The sequence below is a fragment of the Aspergillus clavatus genome, genomic scaffold, assembly GCF_000002715.2.
Source record: "Aspergillus clavatus NRRL 1 1099423829795 genomic scaffold, whole genome shotgun sequence".
In the NCBI taxonomy this organism is placed as follows: Eukaryota; Fungi; Ascomycota; class Eurotiomycetes; order Eurotiales; family Aspergillaceae; genus Aspergillus; species Aspergillus clavatus.
In genome coordinates this window covers 2,022,608-2,038,263 of record NW_001517104.1, presented here as the reverse complement: position 1 = coordinate 2,038,263, position 15,656 = coordinate 2,022,608, and the positions used below count along the sequence as shown (strand labels likewise).

The 15,656-nt window shown below is 51.3% G+C and overlaps 5 protein-coding genes across 5 annotated transcripts, besides 1 other annotated feature; 2 read left to right on the top strand and 3 right to left on the bottom strand.

Moving 5' to 3' along the window:
* Nucleotides 1-6: 6 nt before the first annotated feature.
* On the bottom strand, nucleotides 7-3,474 carry ACLA_015680 (DNA-directed DNA polymerase gamma MIP1; the record flags this gene model as incomplete). Its single annotated transcript, XM_001274551.1, has 2 exons — nucleotides 7-3,233; nucleotides 3,297-3,474. The coding sequence occupies 2 exons, from the start codon at nucleotides 3,472-3,474 to the stop codon at nucleotides 7-9; spliced, it is 3,405 nt and encodes a 1,134-aa protein (XP_001274552.1).
* Nucleotides 3,475-5,727: 2,253 nt separating this feature from the next.
* Nucleotides 5,728-7,675, top strand: ACLA_015670 (putative CorA family metal ion transporter; the record flags this gene model as incomplete). The annotated part of the gene is made up of 2 exons (XM_001274550.1): nucleotides 5,728-7,431; nucleotides 7,583-7,675. 2 exons carry the CDS (start codon nucleotides 5,728-5,730, stop codon nucleotides 7,673-7,675), a joined length of 1,797 nt encoding a protein of 598 aa, XP_001274551.1.
* Nucleotides 7,676-8,055: 380 nt separating this feature from the next.
* Nucleotides 8,056-9,316, bottom strand: ACLA_015660 (uncharacterized protein; the record flags this gene model as incomplete). The annotated part of the gene is made up of 3 exons (XM_001274549.1): nucleotides 8,056-9,061; nucleotides 9,129-9,207; nucleotides 9,277-9,316. The coding sequence occupies 3 exons, from the start codon at nucleotides 9,314-9,316 to the stop codon at nucleotides 8,056-8,058; spliced, it is 1,125 nt and encodes a 374-aa protein (XP_001274550.1).
* A 353-nt stretch (nucleotides 9,317-9,669) lies between these two features.
* ACLA_015650 (DEAD/DEAH box helicase) lies at nucleotides 9,670-13,428 on the top strand (the record flags this gene model as incomplete). Its single annotated transcript, XM_001274548.1, has 1 exon — nucleotides 9,670-13,428. The coding sequence occupies one exon, from the start codon at nucleotides 9,670-9,672 to the stop codon at nucleotides 13,426-13,428; it is 3,759 nt and encodes a 1,252-aa protein (XP_001274549.1).
* Nucleotides 13,429-13,832: 404 nt separating this feature from the next.
* On the bottom strand, nucleotides 13,833-14,724 carry ACLA_015640 (uncharacterized protein; the record flags this gene model as incomplete). Its single annotated transcript, XM_001274547.1, has 2 exons — nucleotides 13,833-14,464; nucleotides 14,553-14,724. 2 exons carry the CDS (start codon nucleotides 14,722-14,724, stop codon nucleotides 13,833-13,835), a joined length of 804 nt encoding a protein of 267 aa, XP_001274548.1.
* Nucleotides 14,162-14,211: a microsatellite.
* Nucleotides 14,725-15,656: the final 932 nt, after the last annotated feature.

The window sequence follows — 15,656 nt, the reverse complement described above, 5'->3', positions numbered from 1 at the left end:
TCCAGGCTACGGCCGAGCAGCCGGCCTGGGTTTCCAGGACTGACGATTGATGCCAAAGTTGGGATGCCTGCTCCCTTGCGGTAGGCTTCGGAAGTCCTGGTAGAGGCCGGATTCGATGTCCATCAAAACAGCCTTCTGAGGCTCTGCTGAATGGAAGGCCGACTTCGTGTTATTTCGAGTGGAGCGAGTGGTGGGGGCGGTGGACGATTTGACCTTGGTCACCTCCTTGATGATTTCTCGGAGCTCCTTGTCGTCCTTGGTGATCTGTGCCCGGATAAAGGCAGGATGATTTGTGGCTTGGAGCGCGGCCATTACGGATTCTCGCGGCGTGTAACTGTATTCCTGAGGCGATGGCGCAGACGCAGGGACGATCGATGGATCAAGATAAGCTTCCTCGTTCTTCTTCAGTAATTGGCTGATATCCAAGCTTTCACCATGAGGAATCTTGTGCGGGTGTGATGGGGTCACACAGTCCATGTCAACTTCTTTACGCAAGACATGGTCAATATCCACAGCCGAGAAATAGGCACAAGATTGTGGGAGGTCATCAATGCCGACTTGTTGCGAGAACATAGCGCGAGTCCAGACATTTGCCACTTGTAAAGCCATGGCAGCACGATACTTGTCTTCTTCCTTGACAAGATACCGGATCTCGTCATGAACAGTGATCGCTAGGCGAGCGCCTATGTTATAGCGTCGGATGATATAGTCCATGGCGATAATTAGGAGATGAAGATAATCGACACCAGATGATTGAATTGCCCAATTGATTCGAGATGTCATGAAGCTTCCCTTGTTGATGAAACGACGCATCAGCGCTTCGGTAATTCCAGCACCCAGGGCAGGCGTCCTCGGTCTTTCTTGCTCGGCGAACTCCTCAAGCTTATTGAAGACAAAGGATTCTGTACCTCCCCGCCAGAAAGGATTCTCGCTCAATATACGACGAGAGGTGCGAGCACCCTTGGTTTCTTTGTAAAGTTTGCTTGCGACTTCCTGAGTTTCTTTCTCGGACATAGATGGGTTGAACTGGCGAAGAAGGGTGGCGGCAAACTTGAGACCAGCGCCATAGATGCGCCCATAATTGAAGACCTTAGCGTCATTGCGCGAAATTCCCAAAATATGGGCTGTCCGAGAATGCATGTCAGTTCCGGCGGCCTTCGAACCTTCCAAAGTCATAAAACCAATAGCGTTGCCTCCGTGAAGCTGGAATTGCGCATCTCCAACAAGACTGGCAATCCATAACTCCTGCGAATCAACATCGGCGCCGACGAAGACATAGCCTGGCGGAGCCTTGATCATAGCCTTGAGCTCAGATCCAACACGGTTTGCTTTAGCATTACTAGCTGTCAGCCAAGTATTTTCCACTGCTCGCCGAGTGATTGTGCCCATGGGAATAATTTGAGGCAAAATGAAGCCTAACCGATTGGCTGCGCCGTCGGCAGATTTCATCTCTCGAACCTGGTCTTCGTAGACAACTATCTGGCTCATGATCCGATCACGCGCGCTAATCCAGTATGAGCAGGAAGCGTTCATATCGAGAGCTTCCTTCGCGAGCGCATATTGGGAGGAAAGAGTCCCACGCTCAAAGTGTTGCATGTAGCTTTTCGCTAGCGGATTGACGCAGCGTGCTTGTGGCCCATCCTTGTGAGGAAGTTTGAAGTACACATGCTTGCGATCGTCTCGCAATTCGACATTCTTTTCGTCCGACATATCACAGATAACCACAGGCTGATTTTCAAATTTCTTGACCTGATCATTTGGGACTTTAAACGTCCACCCAAATTTGTCGGACCATGTTAAAGGGTATCCGCTCCACGACAGCTTGAGGAGTAGAGGTGCAATGCGGGTGCGCACAGTTAGGTTGATGGCTGCGTTACTCGACGGAAAGAGATCCTTATACCACTGAGGCATCCCTGGCTTCTTCTGCCTTGCAGCTGGCCGTGGAGGATCGCCCTTCTTCTTGCCTTTGACCATTTTGATCTCTTGGCCGGACCAGTCTAGCTGCTGCAACCAGGCATCATTCATGTAGACATCCGGATTGTCCTTGACCTTAAGTGCTTCGTTACAGAGTTCAATCAGTTTCCGTTGCACATCGTCGAGTCGTTGATGGTACGTTGTTTCTGCGTTGGTGAGATATTCTTTCCAAGATTGATTAACAGGCAGTATCACCGAGCTGAGATGCCGAAGAGCCCCAAAACTGACTGGGTGAGGACAGACCTCGAGAAAGTTCGGAAACACCTTCTTGTACACACGATGAGTGATGGCAACGTCTGCAGCACAGTAATCCAGTAACTCCTCCAGCTTTTCCAGGATCTGATGCCTATCGAGTTCCCCGAAATAATCTCTCTGCGACTTATCGATAGTGACATCGCAATGAAATTTGGCCACATCGCGCAGCGAATTCACTGAACTTCTTCCCACCCATAGTTCCTCTTCCTCATCACTAAGCACTTTGCTATCGATCAGAGCAGCCAACTCAACGGAGTTTCTCTCATTCGCAATCTTGTCCCTCAAGTCCTTATTTTTCTTGTGACGCATCCATGTAGGCCTTTGCTGCGAGCACATGCCATTCACAGCGACGTGCAGTGACATGGTATCGAGGAAAAAATTGCGTGTTTGTCTCATATCATACTCTTCCAAAACGCGCGCTCGATCGTATCCGATATTGTGCCCAACGACAATTCTTGACTGTGCTGTATCCCCCAAAGGTATGAATTGCACTTCATTCTCCGATTCTCCGAGCAACCACGGGGATAGCCAAGCGTACCAAGCCGTAGGGCTTACCGCACAGGCCATCACAGCGAACGAATGCTCCTTATACATAACCTCGGTATCGAACGTAAGCATCGACTCATTGGGTGCATTTACAGGCTCCCACGAGCCGTCACTGTTATATTTGGTCCATCCGCTGCGTTTGATCCACTTGCGTGGCTTGTCCGGACAGTTGATGGTGGCATAGCGTTTGGCGTATGTCAAATAAGGCTCGGATGCGTCCATTCCGAGTTTGAAGAAATGCTCGTCCATGGTCTGTCCTTGTAGGGCAGGTAAGTCGAATGCAATGGGCTCCGCGGCATCCTGAGACTTTCCAAGCAGGTCATGCCTTGAAAGATGCTCCTTCGAGAGCGCGACTAGTTCCGGATCTGGCGATCGCGCCTTATTCGGGAAAACTTGAGAATATACATAATCGCTCAGTTGCTGCACTCCGATCTCGTTAAACCTAGACAACGCGGGTACTACAAGATTAGTATCAATGTTTGGCCTCTCGTATTCTACTTAACAGCGGGGTATTGGGGTACCTGAAAGGGATTGACGTCGTGAAGCTCTATCGCCATCTTCGGCCAAAGGCTGCGAAACGAATGATTTCGCCAGCAGCAGCAGTGGTCGCTGCCGGCCAATATGTGGCGAGCGCAATCTCTGCGAGCATGGGCGCAAAACACCCCTGCAATGGGGCGTGATCGCACTATTCAGGAGCATGCTAGGTCATGTAAGATCCAATGACTGCCTCCATGGCATTATAATGTAACCCTCGCAGCCAGTGCTGCAAATGATGTTCGTCGGGACTGGTGTTATGCTCGGTTGCAGTTGGTGGCCATCAGCTCCCTCTGATACGGTGCAATATTCCACACTTTCCTATCGCGGAAACTCATCGTCATGCAGCCGGAGATCGGGAGAAGAAAAACTCCGAATTATCTTCTACCGCCTTCCAAGATAGTCATTTTCTTATCATCAGGTGAATCTGCGATAAGTTGAACTGCAGTTGTTTGCCGCCACTATCAACACATCGCTTCCGAGGTCATAGAATGGAATTTCTTCCTCCTCCTCGCGGGCATTTAGGAAGGGCGGACAAATAGCGACTTGTGTACATCTAGATGATTTTTGCGAAGCTGGCAAATTTCACTCCAAGCTTACTCATACATTACACCGGCCATCCAGCACTTATCTTAGCCAACAGACTTCCCACCCGAATCGCGCAACTACGAGATAGTGCATGACTTAGATATCTAATCCTTTCTCCCCCCCTTCCCCCTTTTTTTTTATGATTGAAAAATCTGGAGAATGGAGCAAAGCACATCGAACTATTGTCCTCCGGCTACTCGCAGAGCCTCTCTTCAAATGTCAGATCCTCGTTCTCATCGTCGTCCGTCGGATAGTTCTTCGTCAGTCGAGCTATCAGGCCCAGAAGCACATGGAAGAAAACGTCGACGTCTTAGTGACACTATAACAGCAACCGCCTCAGAAAACGAGCCGATTGAATCGATTGATCTGACTGAGGTGGAGGGATCGGCAGCTCTTGCCAAAGCATTGGCTAAACAACGAGAGGATGCCGTTAGAGCCCAGGAATCTATGCACCAAGGGAAAGGGCGCTCAGTGTTGACTTCATACAAATGTCCTGTATGCATGGATACACCTGTTGATGCTACCAGCACTGTATGCGGTATGTAAGGCATTGTTGCAGGACATTGGTCTTTATGCTGATATGTTTAAAGGTCACCTCTTTTGCCACAAGTGCATAGTTGATACATTGAAATTCAGCGAAGACCAACGGGCTGATGCAACGGGGAAGGGTCCTCGTGGCACATGTCCTGTTTGTCGAAAGCCTTTAGCACGAACCGACGCACCAGGGCCAAGGAGAAATTTGATCCCACTGCAGCTGAAACTTATTACAAGGCGGAGGAATCCGGTGGGAACAGAGGGAGCATAGCAGGGCCTTCTCTATGTTTCTGCGCATGATTCTGTAGTCTGCATTGGGTGGCGTTCATGGTCTCGACTCATTACATGTGGTTTAAGCGATGATTATAACGAGACATGATGATACATTTTCTACTCTGTATTCATGAGCATGTTTGGTATTAGTGTGTGGCCATTGGGAACGAATACTTATCATGGGAACTCTACTTTCCATACTAATCTTTCAACAAGGGCTCGTGGTATGCATATTAATAAATATCTTATTCAAATTAACAATGTTATCCGCCAATTCTATGCTTGCTCACTTGGTCGTTGGTTGTTTGTGCCTATCACGACTTCTGTTGTATGGCATGGCCATTAGATGCTGACTCATTATGACGCACCCTATTGATTATCTACAGCTCAGTTGATCGAACAGCACGCTTTCTTCTCCTTCAAGAACTCTTTCTTTCCTGCTCCCCTCAGTCATTTGCACTGTAACTAGGGATCACACCAATTAGGCGCACATAATTGAGCGGCAGCTGCCAACGGGTCTAGCCCGGCCTTCTGCGAGTCAATCCATCCCCGCCGAGGCAGAGCAACTGACGACATCTACAGAACTGGCCTAGAGGACCTTCTTGGGATCTCTTCTTATTCAAGGAACTCACCGAGCATTGGTCATATCAATTGCGACTCTCAACTTCTTGTTTGACTTGTTCCATTAGGTATATATCTGCGCAGGCGTCTCAACGGATATTCCCCACTCAAGAAGCTAATTGATCACTGAAGACAATTGAACCAGCGATGGGAACTTCTTACAGACCTTCTCGCATCTTCTTGAGGTGCTCACAGTCCGCAGTTGCCCTGATTCGTGGTGAAGAGTTTATTGTATAATACCGCATATCATTGCTTCTTCCTGTTTATTACTCCACTGTTTCATCGCGCTACTCTTTGCGCGACAAGTATAGCGCGTTTATTTCGCTTCCTTATCAACGAGAATAGGGATCAATCTTGATTGATCTGGTGCTGCTTACACAGTATCATCAACCCACTGCCAGCATGAGTCTTCACGCGCCCGACGATGTGCGATCAGTGGAACTACCGCCAGGTGATCTAGACACAGGAGATATCGAGGCAAATCCGCGGGAGCCCAATCCACCACCGATATTACTTCCTTCCCCAGGAGCAGGAGATGAACAGCCTCCACACTCTCCCGAAACATTTACATCAGCAGCGAGAGTAGCTTCCCATGATACAGCCAAGCATCGCACGCGACGTTCTACTATAGCTCGCTCTTACCACCCAGACAGCGTCACCCATGATCCGAATTGGCATCCTGGTACTGAACCGGGAATTGACCCTAACAAACCGCCTCCCGCCTACAGTGCCGAGTGGGCCGCTCATATACCTAGCGAACTGAACACAAGGTGTGATATCATTGTCGTCGACTTTTCTCAATATGAAATGCGACAGTATGTTTTGGACAATGACACATTGGAACCCTTTCTCCAGCGAGAGAGGGAGCCTTGGGTGCAATGCCGGTGGATCAATGTAAACGGGCTGAGTTGGGATGTAATTCGGATTCTGGGCAAGCACAAGGGGCTACACAGACTTGCCATTGAGGACATGACCAATACAACAAACCGAACGAAGGCAGACTGGTATTCGGATCATGCATACATTGTGCTTAATTTACAAAAGCTGGTGAAACTTAGTGAGGAAACGAGCAGTGACTCTGAGAAGGAGGAGCATGACGGAGAAAACCCATGGGAACCGGATCGAAGAGGCTCGATAAATAGCCATAAAAGCCATACTCTGAAGCGACCAACCAAAAGATCGCTCATCCACGCAGCATTGAAGGATCTTTTGCCATTTCGAAGAGCAAAGAAAAAGAAAGATTACCAATACGCTGCTAAAAGGAGTGCCCGCCGGCTACTGGATAAGACGAACTCTAGGGGGACATCTAACCCTGGCGAGTTTGCCAATGCCGGACCAATGGCTCGCAGCATTCAACGCTTCCGCGGGGGCCCAAATGAGGACCGGATTGCCTTTATGGAACGCCATGCCGTTTTGGCATCGAAGGGCTTAACCGTGATGCTTGAGCAGGTTTCAATCTTCTTGCATGCGGATAATACTGTTACGTCGTTCTTCGAAACGAGTGCTGATGACATTGAGGCGCCGATAGTCAAGCGTCTCAGCTCCCCGGAAACGATATTGCGCCAATCCTGTGATGCTAGCATGCTTTTGCAGGCCATTCTGGATGCTATTATCGATATGGCGATACCAGTAACCAGCGCCTATCAAGATGCGATTGGTGAGCTGGAGCTCGAGGTTCTCACAGATCCTGATGTGGATCAATCCAAAAGTCTCTATATTTTAACCTCAGAGATTTCGGTTTTGAGAAACTCCATGCAGCCAATTGTAACTGTCATTAACGCGCTTCGAGACCATCGCTCAGAGCCAGTCAGTACCCCTGGGTTTGGTCTCAAACATATTGGCACGGCAGGACCGCGCCCAGTGTCAAGAACTAATTCATCGGAGGCTTTGCAGCACCTTGGGGTAGCCACACCGAATCTCAAGAGCCTAGGTGGATCAAGCGTTTCCATCAGTCCCATGTGTCATACATACTTGGGAGATGTATTGGACCACTGTATCACCATCGTTGAGACCTACGACCAGATGAGGCGTGCTGCTGACAATATGATCGATCTAATCTTCAACACAATTGGTAAACCTGTTCTATCAGACCAAATCCGCATAGTGGTGCTGACGAGTTCAAGGTGCTTACCAGAATGAGAGTATGAAACAACTCACTCTGGTGACATGTTTTTATCTCCCCTTGACTTTCTTGACGGTTCGTTCTTACACACAATATGGGACAAAGCTCCAACTTTAGTAGCTAACTCTGACATAGGGTTACTTTGGAATGAACTTTGAGGACTTTGCCGGAATCAAACATAGCGATTCGTATGTCCTCCTCATCCATTTCTATGTCGAAGATTACTAATGCTGCTTGAAGATATTTCTGGACGATTGCAATCCCGTTTGTCTTTGTCACAACTCTTTTCTTGATGTATGCATACTTCGTGATCTTCGTGATTGAGGGGCTTGTGCCAATGCTAAATAATATCACAGGCGCGACAAGATCCAACGCTATGTAGTACTGCTCGCCCAAAGACGGCTAATCACCAGTTCGAGGAAACGACGACGAGAACGGAAAGTCGCTAAACAAGCCTGAAGGATACATATTTAGCCCTTCTCATCGGTTCAGTATGATTCTTCATCGGATATTGATGGACATATACTATGGTACAAACGATTCCCACACATATATATAGGACTTTTTTCCGTGGTAGTATACATAGATGTACAATTAGAGCATGGATTCTAGAAAGTCTTCCGTTTGAAAGCCAGATAGGCTCTCCAGGGTAATTTCCAATCGGAGCGCAGCAATTCTGGCCGGAAAATATCGAAATCGACACTCTCCAGCTTATCCAGCCAAAGTCGGGTAGCTACCGCAGGCATGAACACGCCAAAGGCACGGTTCACCTCCTCCAGAGGTGACTCACCACGCTGGCCAGCAGCCACATCGTGCTCCGCAGGATACTCATGTCCTTCTTCACCTTCATGCTCAAAGTCATGACCCACATCCTGGCCGGCACGCAGATTGCTCAGCATCTGCTGCGCGGTGATCAGATGGTCGCTTGCGCGCGTAGCAACCGTGAAGACGGCGTCACGTAGGCCCGGCGCCTCCGCACCCATCCGGAAGACATCCTCCTCCTTGACCCCGGCCTGCGCCATGACATCCAACGGCAGCATCACGGCACCCTGCCTCATCCCGCCTGTCAGGGCTGACCCCGCGTGGGTGGGCGACTGAGCCGGCGGGGGCGGGAATGCAATGAGCGGCAGGCCGCGGAGCACGGCCGCGATGCCGGCTGCTTTGCCGACGTGCGAGGCGACGTGGTCCGCCGTGACGGAGGTCATGGGCAGCGAGGACAGAGTCAGGTACAAGAGGGTCGAGTATGTGTTTTCGGCGTAGGACTCGAGGGCGGCGATGGTCGGGTACGGGTCGTTGGTGAGGGTCCGCTCACGGGCGTTAATCATCTTGTTCAGCCAGGCTTTGCTGATGCGGGCATGGCCTTGGGTGCGCTCGTTGAGGTCGGCGATGGTGGAGGCGAGCAGGATGGCAATGGGCTCCTTGGGCGGGGAGCCGGCGAGAATCTTCGTCACGGCGTCGCGCCAGAATTGTAGCCGCATCAACCCGATTGTGTGGGAGGAGGTGGTGTCGGGGATCATGGAGAGGGTGACATTGAGGGCTCGGAGGGCGAGGTAGAACGGCTGAGAGTGCTGTGGGATGAAGGTACTGAGCGTATAGGAGGGTCGGTCATATTTCCTGAAACCTCAAACGGGCTTGTGTTAGCAGCCATTCAGCAGAGAAGCTCAAGGGTCAGGTCTCATACAAAAGGAGATCTGTGCAGTATTTCCGAGCAGCTTGAACTTCGGCTGGAGCTGCCCCTACGACTGGGCTGGAGGCTGGAGCTGATCGACTGAAGTGTCTATGCCGTGGAGCTTGTAATTTGACTCTTGAGATAGGACATGATCGCTTACTCGTCCGGCATGGACGAGCAACCTCTTTGAGGAAAGACATGAGGCACGCTCGTCGATGTCTGAAGTAGTCGTTTATCACCGCGTGCAGCGAAAGTACTCCTAAGGAATGTCAGTTAAATGTCCAGGGAGATTTGACGAAGACATACCGACCCAAGACAGTCTCTATGAACCAAGAGCAAGATTGTGGATGGTGGTTCTATCACGGTGTCGTCGCCTTCAACTGTCCATAATTTTTTCCAAGAATGACGTCGGCCCGACCTGCAGCGATCGACCGCGTCTCGGCGCGTCTTCCGCCCATTAAGATCCATCGCATTAGTTTTCGACGCATCGCCCCTTCGTCTCCAGGCTACAAACTCATCTAATCTCACGTACGATCAAATGTACAGTGGTATAATGGACGCTGGGGATTCCAATGAACGTCCATTGAAAAAGAGACGCTTTTTTGTCGACGACGAGAGTGGACCTGTACACTCCCCTAGCGAATCTACACCTACTGCTCCGAGTCTCGACGCGTCCGTGACCTCCTCTGCTGGTCCAGAGGGAAAAGACGATCATTATGGGCAGCTAAATGGCGCACAGGAGGTTGACTTCCCGAGCGAAGATGATGAACGGGGAAATGACATAAATAGGGGCCCGGACGAATCTGGGCTACCATACGACCAAGAGGTCCTCGATGGATCCATTTTGTCGAATGCTCGAAGGCATGAACAAGATGAAGAGCGCCTGATAAGTGGACACCGGACAGGGCTGAATGAGGGGGAGATCGAGCAGGAAAAACCCGATCACGATACTGGTGGTTTCGACGTGGAGACTTTTGCCAGTATCATTGGAGAACAACTTCCTCCTCAATCGATCAACCGGATCCGTGAAGCCTCTGGCGACGACTTGGAGCGGGCAGTGAACGTCTACTTCGACGGATCATGGAAATCGCTCAACCGGGCTACGTCGAGCCTTGCTCCTGTCGCTTCTCGCCAGTCAACGCTGTCCGCTCCTCGCACCCCGATTGAAGGAATAAGATCTCAGGCATCGCCATCAAATCAAACGCCTGAAAGGAAATCAAGCCAATCTGTAGCGCGCCATACCTTGCAGCAATCCCCCAGATACATCGGCGCTTTTGGTGTAGGGGCATGGGCTACCAGAAGCGGCACTAATCTACTCAGACACGGGGAGCATGTCAATGTTGAACGGACAAGGTCTCAGCCGGTAGCCAAGCGCGGCCGAGGGGGCAAGCTCATCACTAACCAAAAAGGAGATGTTCTGACTCGGTTTACAAATGATGCTGGCCAGGAGATCGGGCGACTGCCTCGAGAAACAGCAGAATGGGTGTCCACTCTGCTCGACCAGAAGATATGCAAATTCGAGGGCATCTGCGTTTTCACACCTGACCGGGTCCGGGTCAACGACACGATTTACCTACAGTTACGATGCTACTTACGCAAAGAAGCCTTTCTACCGCGGAGTCTCTGGAGTATGGGTGACGATAATCGGTCCACTACGATATTCGAAGAACAAGAGAATGCTGAAGAGAAGCAGCTTCGGCTCCGCCAGGTTGCCCTTGTTAAACTTTTTGATGAGATCGGGCTGCAACCTATGTCGGCAAACGAGATGACCAAAAAGCACAAAAAAGAAGGACTGCTTCGCGCGGCCGAAATTGCAGAGCAATATGACAAGGCCGGGAAAGAGAGCAAAGGGAACGAATCGTCAGAAGAGGAGGAATCACCAGAGCTCGAGGAAGACCAACTTGACACGCTTTACAAGAAGGCACAGTCTTTTGATTTCAATATGCCGGAAGCTGAGCCACCGTCAACATTTGTCCTGAGTCTCCGGAAGTATCAGAAACAAGCACTTCATTGGATGCTTGCCAAGGAGAAAGATAATAAGTCTGGCAGAGAGTCGTCAATGCATCCTCTCTGGGAGGAATATACTTGGCCACTCAAAGATGTCGATGACAAGGATCTCCCGGAGATTGAGGGACAGGCCCACTTCTACGTCAATCCCTATTCTGGGGAGCTGAGCGTTGACTTTCCAGCACAGGAGCAGCACTGTCTGGGTGGCATTTTAGCCGACGAGATGGGTTTAGGCAAGACAATCGAGATGCTGAGTCTCATCCACTCTCATCGTACCGTGCATCCTAATCAAGGTGGCACAGCTTCCTCTACTGAGCTACTGAGGCTGCCTAACTCTTCAACTGCTGTCGTTCCCGCTCCATACACAACGCTAGTCGTGGCACCCACGTCCCTGCTAGCTCAATGGGAGAGCGAGGCCATGAAAGCCTCAAGACCAGACACGATGAAGGCTCTGATGTACTACGGTGCCGATAAATCCGTCAATCTCCAAGAGCTCTGTGCTGCAGGCAACCCCAGCGCTCCCAACGTCATCATCACCAGTTACGGCGTAGTACTGTCCGAATTCCGTCAGCTCGCGGCCCAGCCACTCTTCGCGTCGAATACCCAAGGTGGACTGTTCTCTGTGGACTTTTTCCGAGTCATTCTTGATGAAGCCCATGTAATTAAGAACCGACGCTCAAAGACCGCGAGAGCTTGCTATGAATTGAAAGCGACGCACCGGTGGGTCTTGACTGGAACTCCCATCGTCAATCGTCTGGAAGATCTCTTCAGCTTGGTGCGGTTCCTCAAGGTCGAGCCGTGGAGTAACTTTTCGTTCTGGAAGACATTCATCACTGTCCCCTTTGAGTCAAAGGACTACGTACGAGCCCTCAATGTCGTTCAGACTGTCCTTGAGCCTCTTGTTCTTCGGCGGACCAAGACGATGAAAACACCAGAAGGGGAACCGTTAGTACCGTTACCACGTCGAACCATCGATATCGTGGAAGTGGAGCTCTCCGAGCAAGAACGTGAGATCTATGATTTGATATATACCAGAGCTAAACGTACATTCAACGACAATGTCGAAGCTGGTACTCTGCTGAAGTCGTTCTCGACTATTTTCGCACAGATCCTGCGTCTGCGACAGACTTGCTGCCATCCTATCCTGACACGTAACAAGACGATCGTTACAGATGAGGAAGACGCTGCGACGGCGGCCGATGCCGCCAATGAGTTGAAAGACGACATGGACCTGCAAGAGCTCATAGACCGGTTTACGGTCAGCCTTGAGAACGCAGGCTCGAGCGAGACACAGGATCCCGGGGCCAAATTCACCACGCACGCATTGAGGCAGATCCAAAATGAATCCGGCGGAGAATGTCCCATCTGCTCGGAGGAGCCCATGATCGACCCCGCGGTCACGGCCTGTTGGCATAGTGCGTGTAAAAAATGCTTGGAAGATTATATACGCCACCAGACAGATAAGGGCGTGCCTCCTCGATGCTTCTCGTGCCGTGCACCAGTTACATCAAGGGACATCTTCGAAGTGATCCGCCACCAATCCCCAAGTTCAACCCCCAAGGAGCATGATCTCTACAGCAGCACGCCTGCCTCGAGCCCGCAACCTGCACCTCGCATCTCCCTCCGACGCATCAACCCCCTCTCACCCTCAGCACACACCTCAGCAAAGATCCACGCACTCGTCAGCCACCTCAGCCGCATCCCCCCGGGCACCAAATCCGTCGTCTTCTCCCAGTTCACAAGCTTCCTCGACCTAATCGGCCCGCAGCTAACCAAAGCCGGCATCTCGCACGTCCGCCTCGACGGTACAATGCCCCAAAAGGCCCGCGCCGAGGTCCTGGCGCAGTTCACCCAGACCGACTCGTTCGCCCAGGACGCGATAGACAACGAGGCCGAGGACGAGGCGCTCCCCACGCCCCGCGCACCATCTGCCTTCGCCCCCGCGGCCAAGAGCGCGCGCTCCCCGTCCTCGGCCCCCGGCAGCCCCTCCGTCCTACTCATCAGCCTGCGCGCCGGCGGCGTCGGGCTCAACCTCACAGTGGCCAGCAACGTGTTCATGATGGACCCGTGGTGGAGCTTCGCGATCGAGGCGCAGGCGATCGACCGCGTGCATCGCATGGGCCAGCTGCGGGATGTGGCCGTCACGCGGTTCATCGTCAAGGACTCGATCGAGGGACGCATGTTGCAGGTGCAGGAGCGGAAGATGAATATTGCGGGCTCGCTGGGGCTACGGGTTGGGGGCGATGGGTCCGAGGATGAGAAGAGGAAGGAGAGGATTGAGGAGTTGAAGCTGTTGTTTGAATAGTCGAGTCGTCGAGTGGTCCCTTGACTGCTCAGGTGATTCGACCAGTACATATGTATATGTATAGCACTTACATATCGCAAGATCTAGGTCTGGCTATAGCCACGCGATAGAAATTCAGGGGCAATGTACAATACACATCCGTATGTCAATCTGATCTGATTATTATACCAGGGAAATACAGCAGAACAAATTGGATAAAGGTCGGCGCAAAAAAACAAATCATGAACAAAATTCCAAACCAGGCTTCCTCCACACACGGAATCAGATCATTTATTTATTATGCTTGAACACCCTTCCCAGCCGCTCCTTCATGTGGCTCATCTTATTGTGATGACCACCCATATCGCGTTGTTCTGCTGCACTACCTCCACCTACACGAGCGTGTTAGCCGGAATCAAACCAAATCATCCCACTCCTGTGTCCAGGGGGAAAAAAAGGGGGAACGAACCTGTCGTGTTCGACGGCTTGCCGCCATCCATCTCCTGCTCGAAGTCGGCCGTCTCCTTCGGCGCAGGACCCTGCGGCCCCTTGAGCGCCTCGATGCTCACATTGCCGTTCTGAGGCGGCCCATGCTCGCCGTTGGAGCTGGATGAGGCGTCGCCCTCCTCACGGGGCGGGGAGCGCGAGCTACTAACGCCCTCGGACATGGCCAGGTCTCTCTGTTTGGGTGACTTTGGGGATAGTGGTCGAGAGTTGGGTTGGGACTGAGAGATGGACCGGGGTTCACTGAGATTGTTGCTGTTGCTGTTGCTGCTGCTGGTATTATTGTTGCTGTTAGCGCTGGCGGTGGGATTCGTTTGCTCCTGTGCCGGCGATGGCAGGTCTACAATTGGGTTTCCCGGTCCGGTCTCCGTGGCGCTGTTGGTCGACGACGGGATCAGCTTCTCTTGTGCCGGGGAGGGAGTCGCGCCGGCCTTGAGGCCCGCGCCGCTGGCGGGACTGGGATCCGTCGGCTTATTCTCGAGCGGTGTAATGGATTCAAGAGGCTCAGTGATGACGGCAGTATTATCTTTTGTTGCGGGGGCGTCCGGCTGTTCTATAGGGGGTCAGTATGTTCGTCCACCGCCTCTGTCAGGGGTGGCGCGACGCCAATATGTCGTCATGTGTATGAAGGTTATACACACCATCGCGGTTTCCAGCATCGTATGGGTCCGTCGCTGTCCCTCGACCCTGCACGCCGGACAAAGGTTCCTCGCCGTGTTGCTGTGTACATGGTGTGGTCTCAGGCTGGGTACCAAAGGCGAGATTCTGGATCCCGCTTGTGGTATCATATATGGCCTTTTGTACCGCTTCCATTATAGCTGAGGGGGTAGATATTAGGTGAGAACAGAAGTGAAGATCTCAAGAGTACAGTCGAGTTTTGGTAGATATATTGACAGCAATGCCTCTGTCAATCAAGAAATAATGCCAAGAGAAGAGGAAGACAGGTTGGATATTTGTTCAATCAGGACAATCCAGTGTAGAGCAGGGCTCTTTAATAGATCCAAAGCACGTTGACAAGGTCGAAGGAGCCAAGACAGGGTACGTCAGTGGAGGGGATGGTTGTCCCAGCACACAGATGTTCGGAGATAAGCGAGCTGCAACGGTGTCTTGTCCATTGAATGCTCTCACCATCGTCAGGGATGGTCTGTTCAGTGCAGTCAATATAATCCAACCGCGTTGACTGTTGGTGTCTGCGAGGGAACAACAAGACGATCAACCGGCGGGATGTCATCATCGCCGCCTGTCATATGACGTCAGGGTCACGTGGCAGCAGTGCTATATCAGCCGTGAAGCTGCGAAGGAGGAAAGAATCATCAAGATCGACCATAAAGGCACCTAAGGAAGCGGTCGTATTAATAACTATGCTATTGGTAGGCTTATGGTTGCAGTTCGAGTCAGCCTAACCACAGGGTCGGGTTGTGGAAGGCCAGGGTGTAGATTACCAGCCGTACAACACTGCTGGAGCTGTTGGGAGCATCAGCATCACCATGATGGCGATACACTAGGAATAATGAATATGGGAAGTAAAACATATGACAACAGCCTAATTAAACAAAAAGGATAGGTAATAGTTCAGCCTGAGTGCACCTCATAACCTCATACAGGAGATGTTGTGCGACAGTTGAGTATCAAGCCCTATGCAACAAGCACAGCTGATTGCAGACGCAAAGCACAAACAAACCAAAAGCCAAAGGGTGCATATCCATGACCGACAAACCAAAAAAAAAAAAAAACAAGATAAAGCA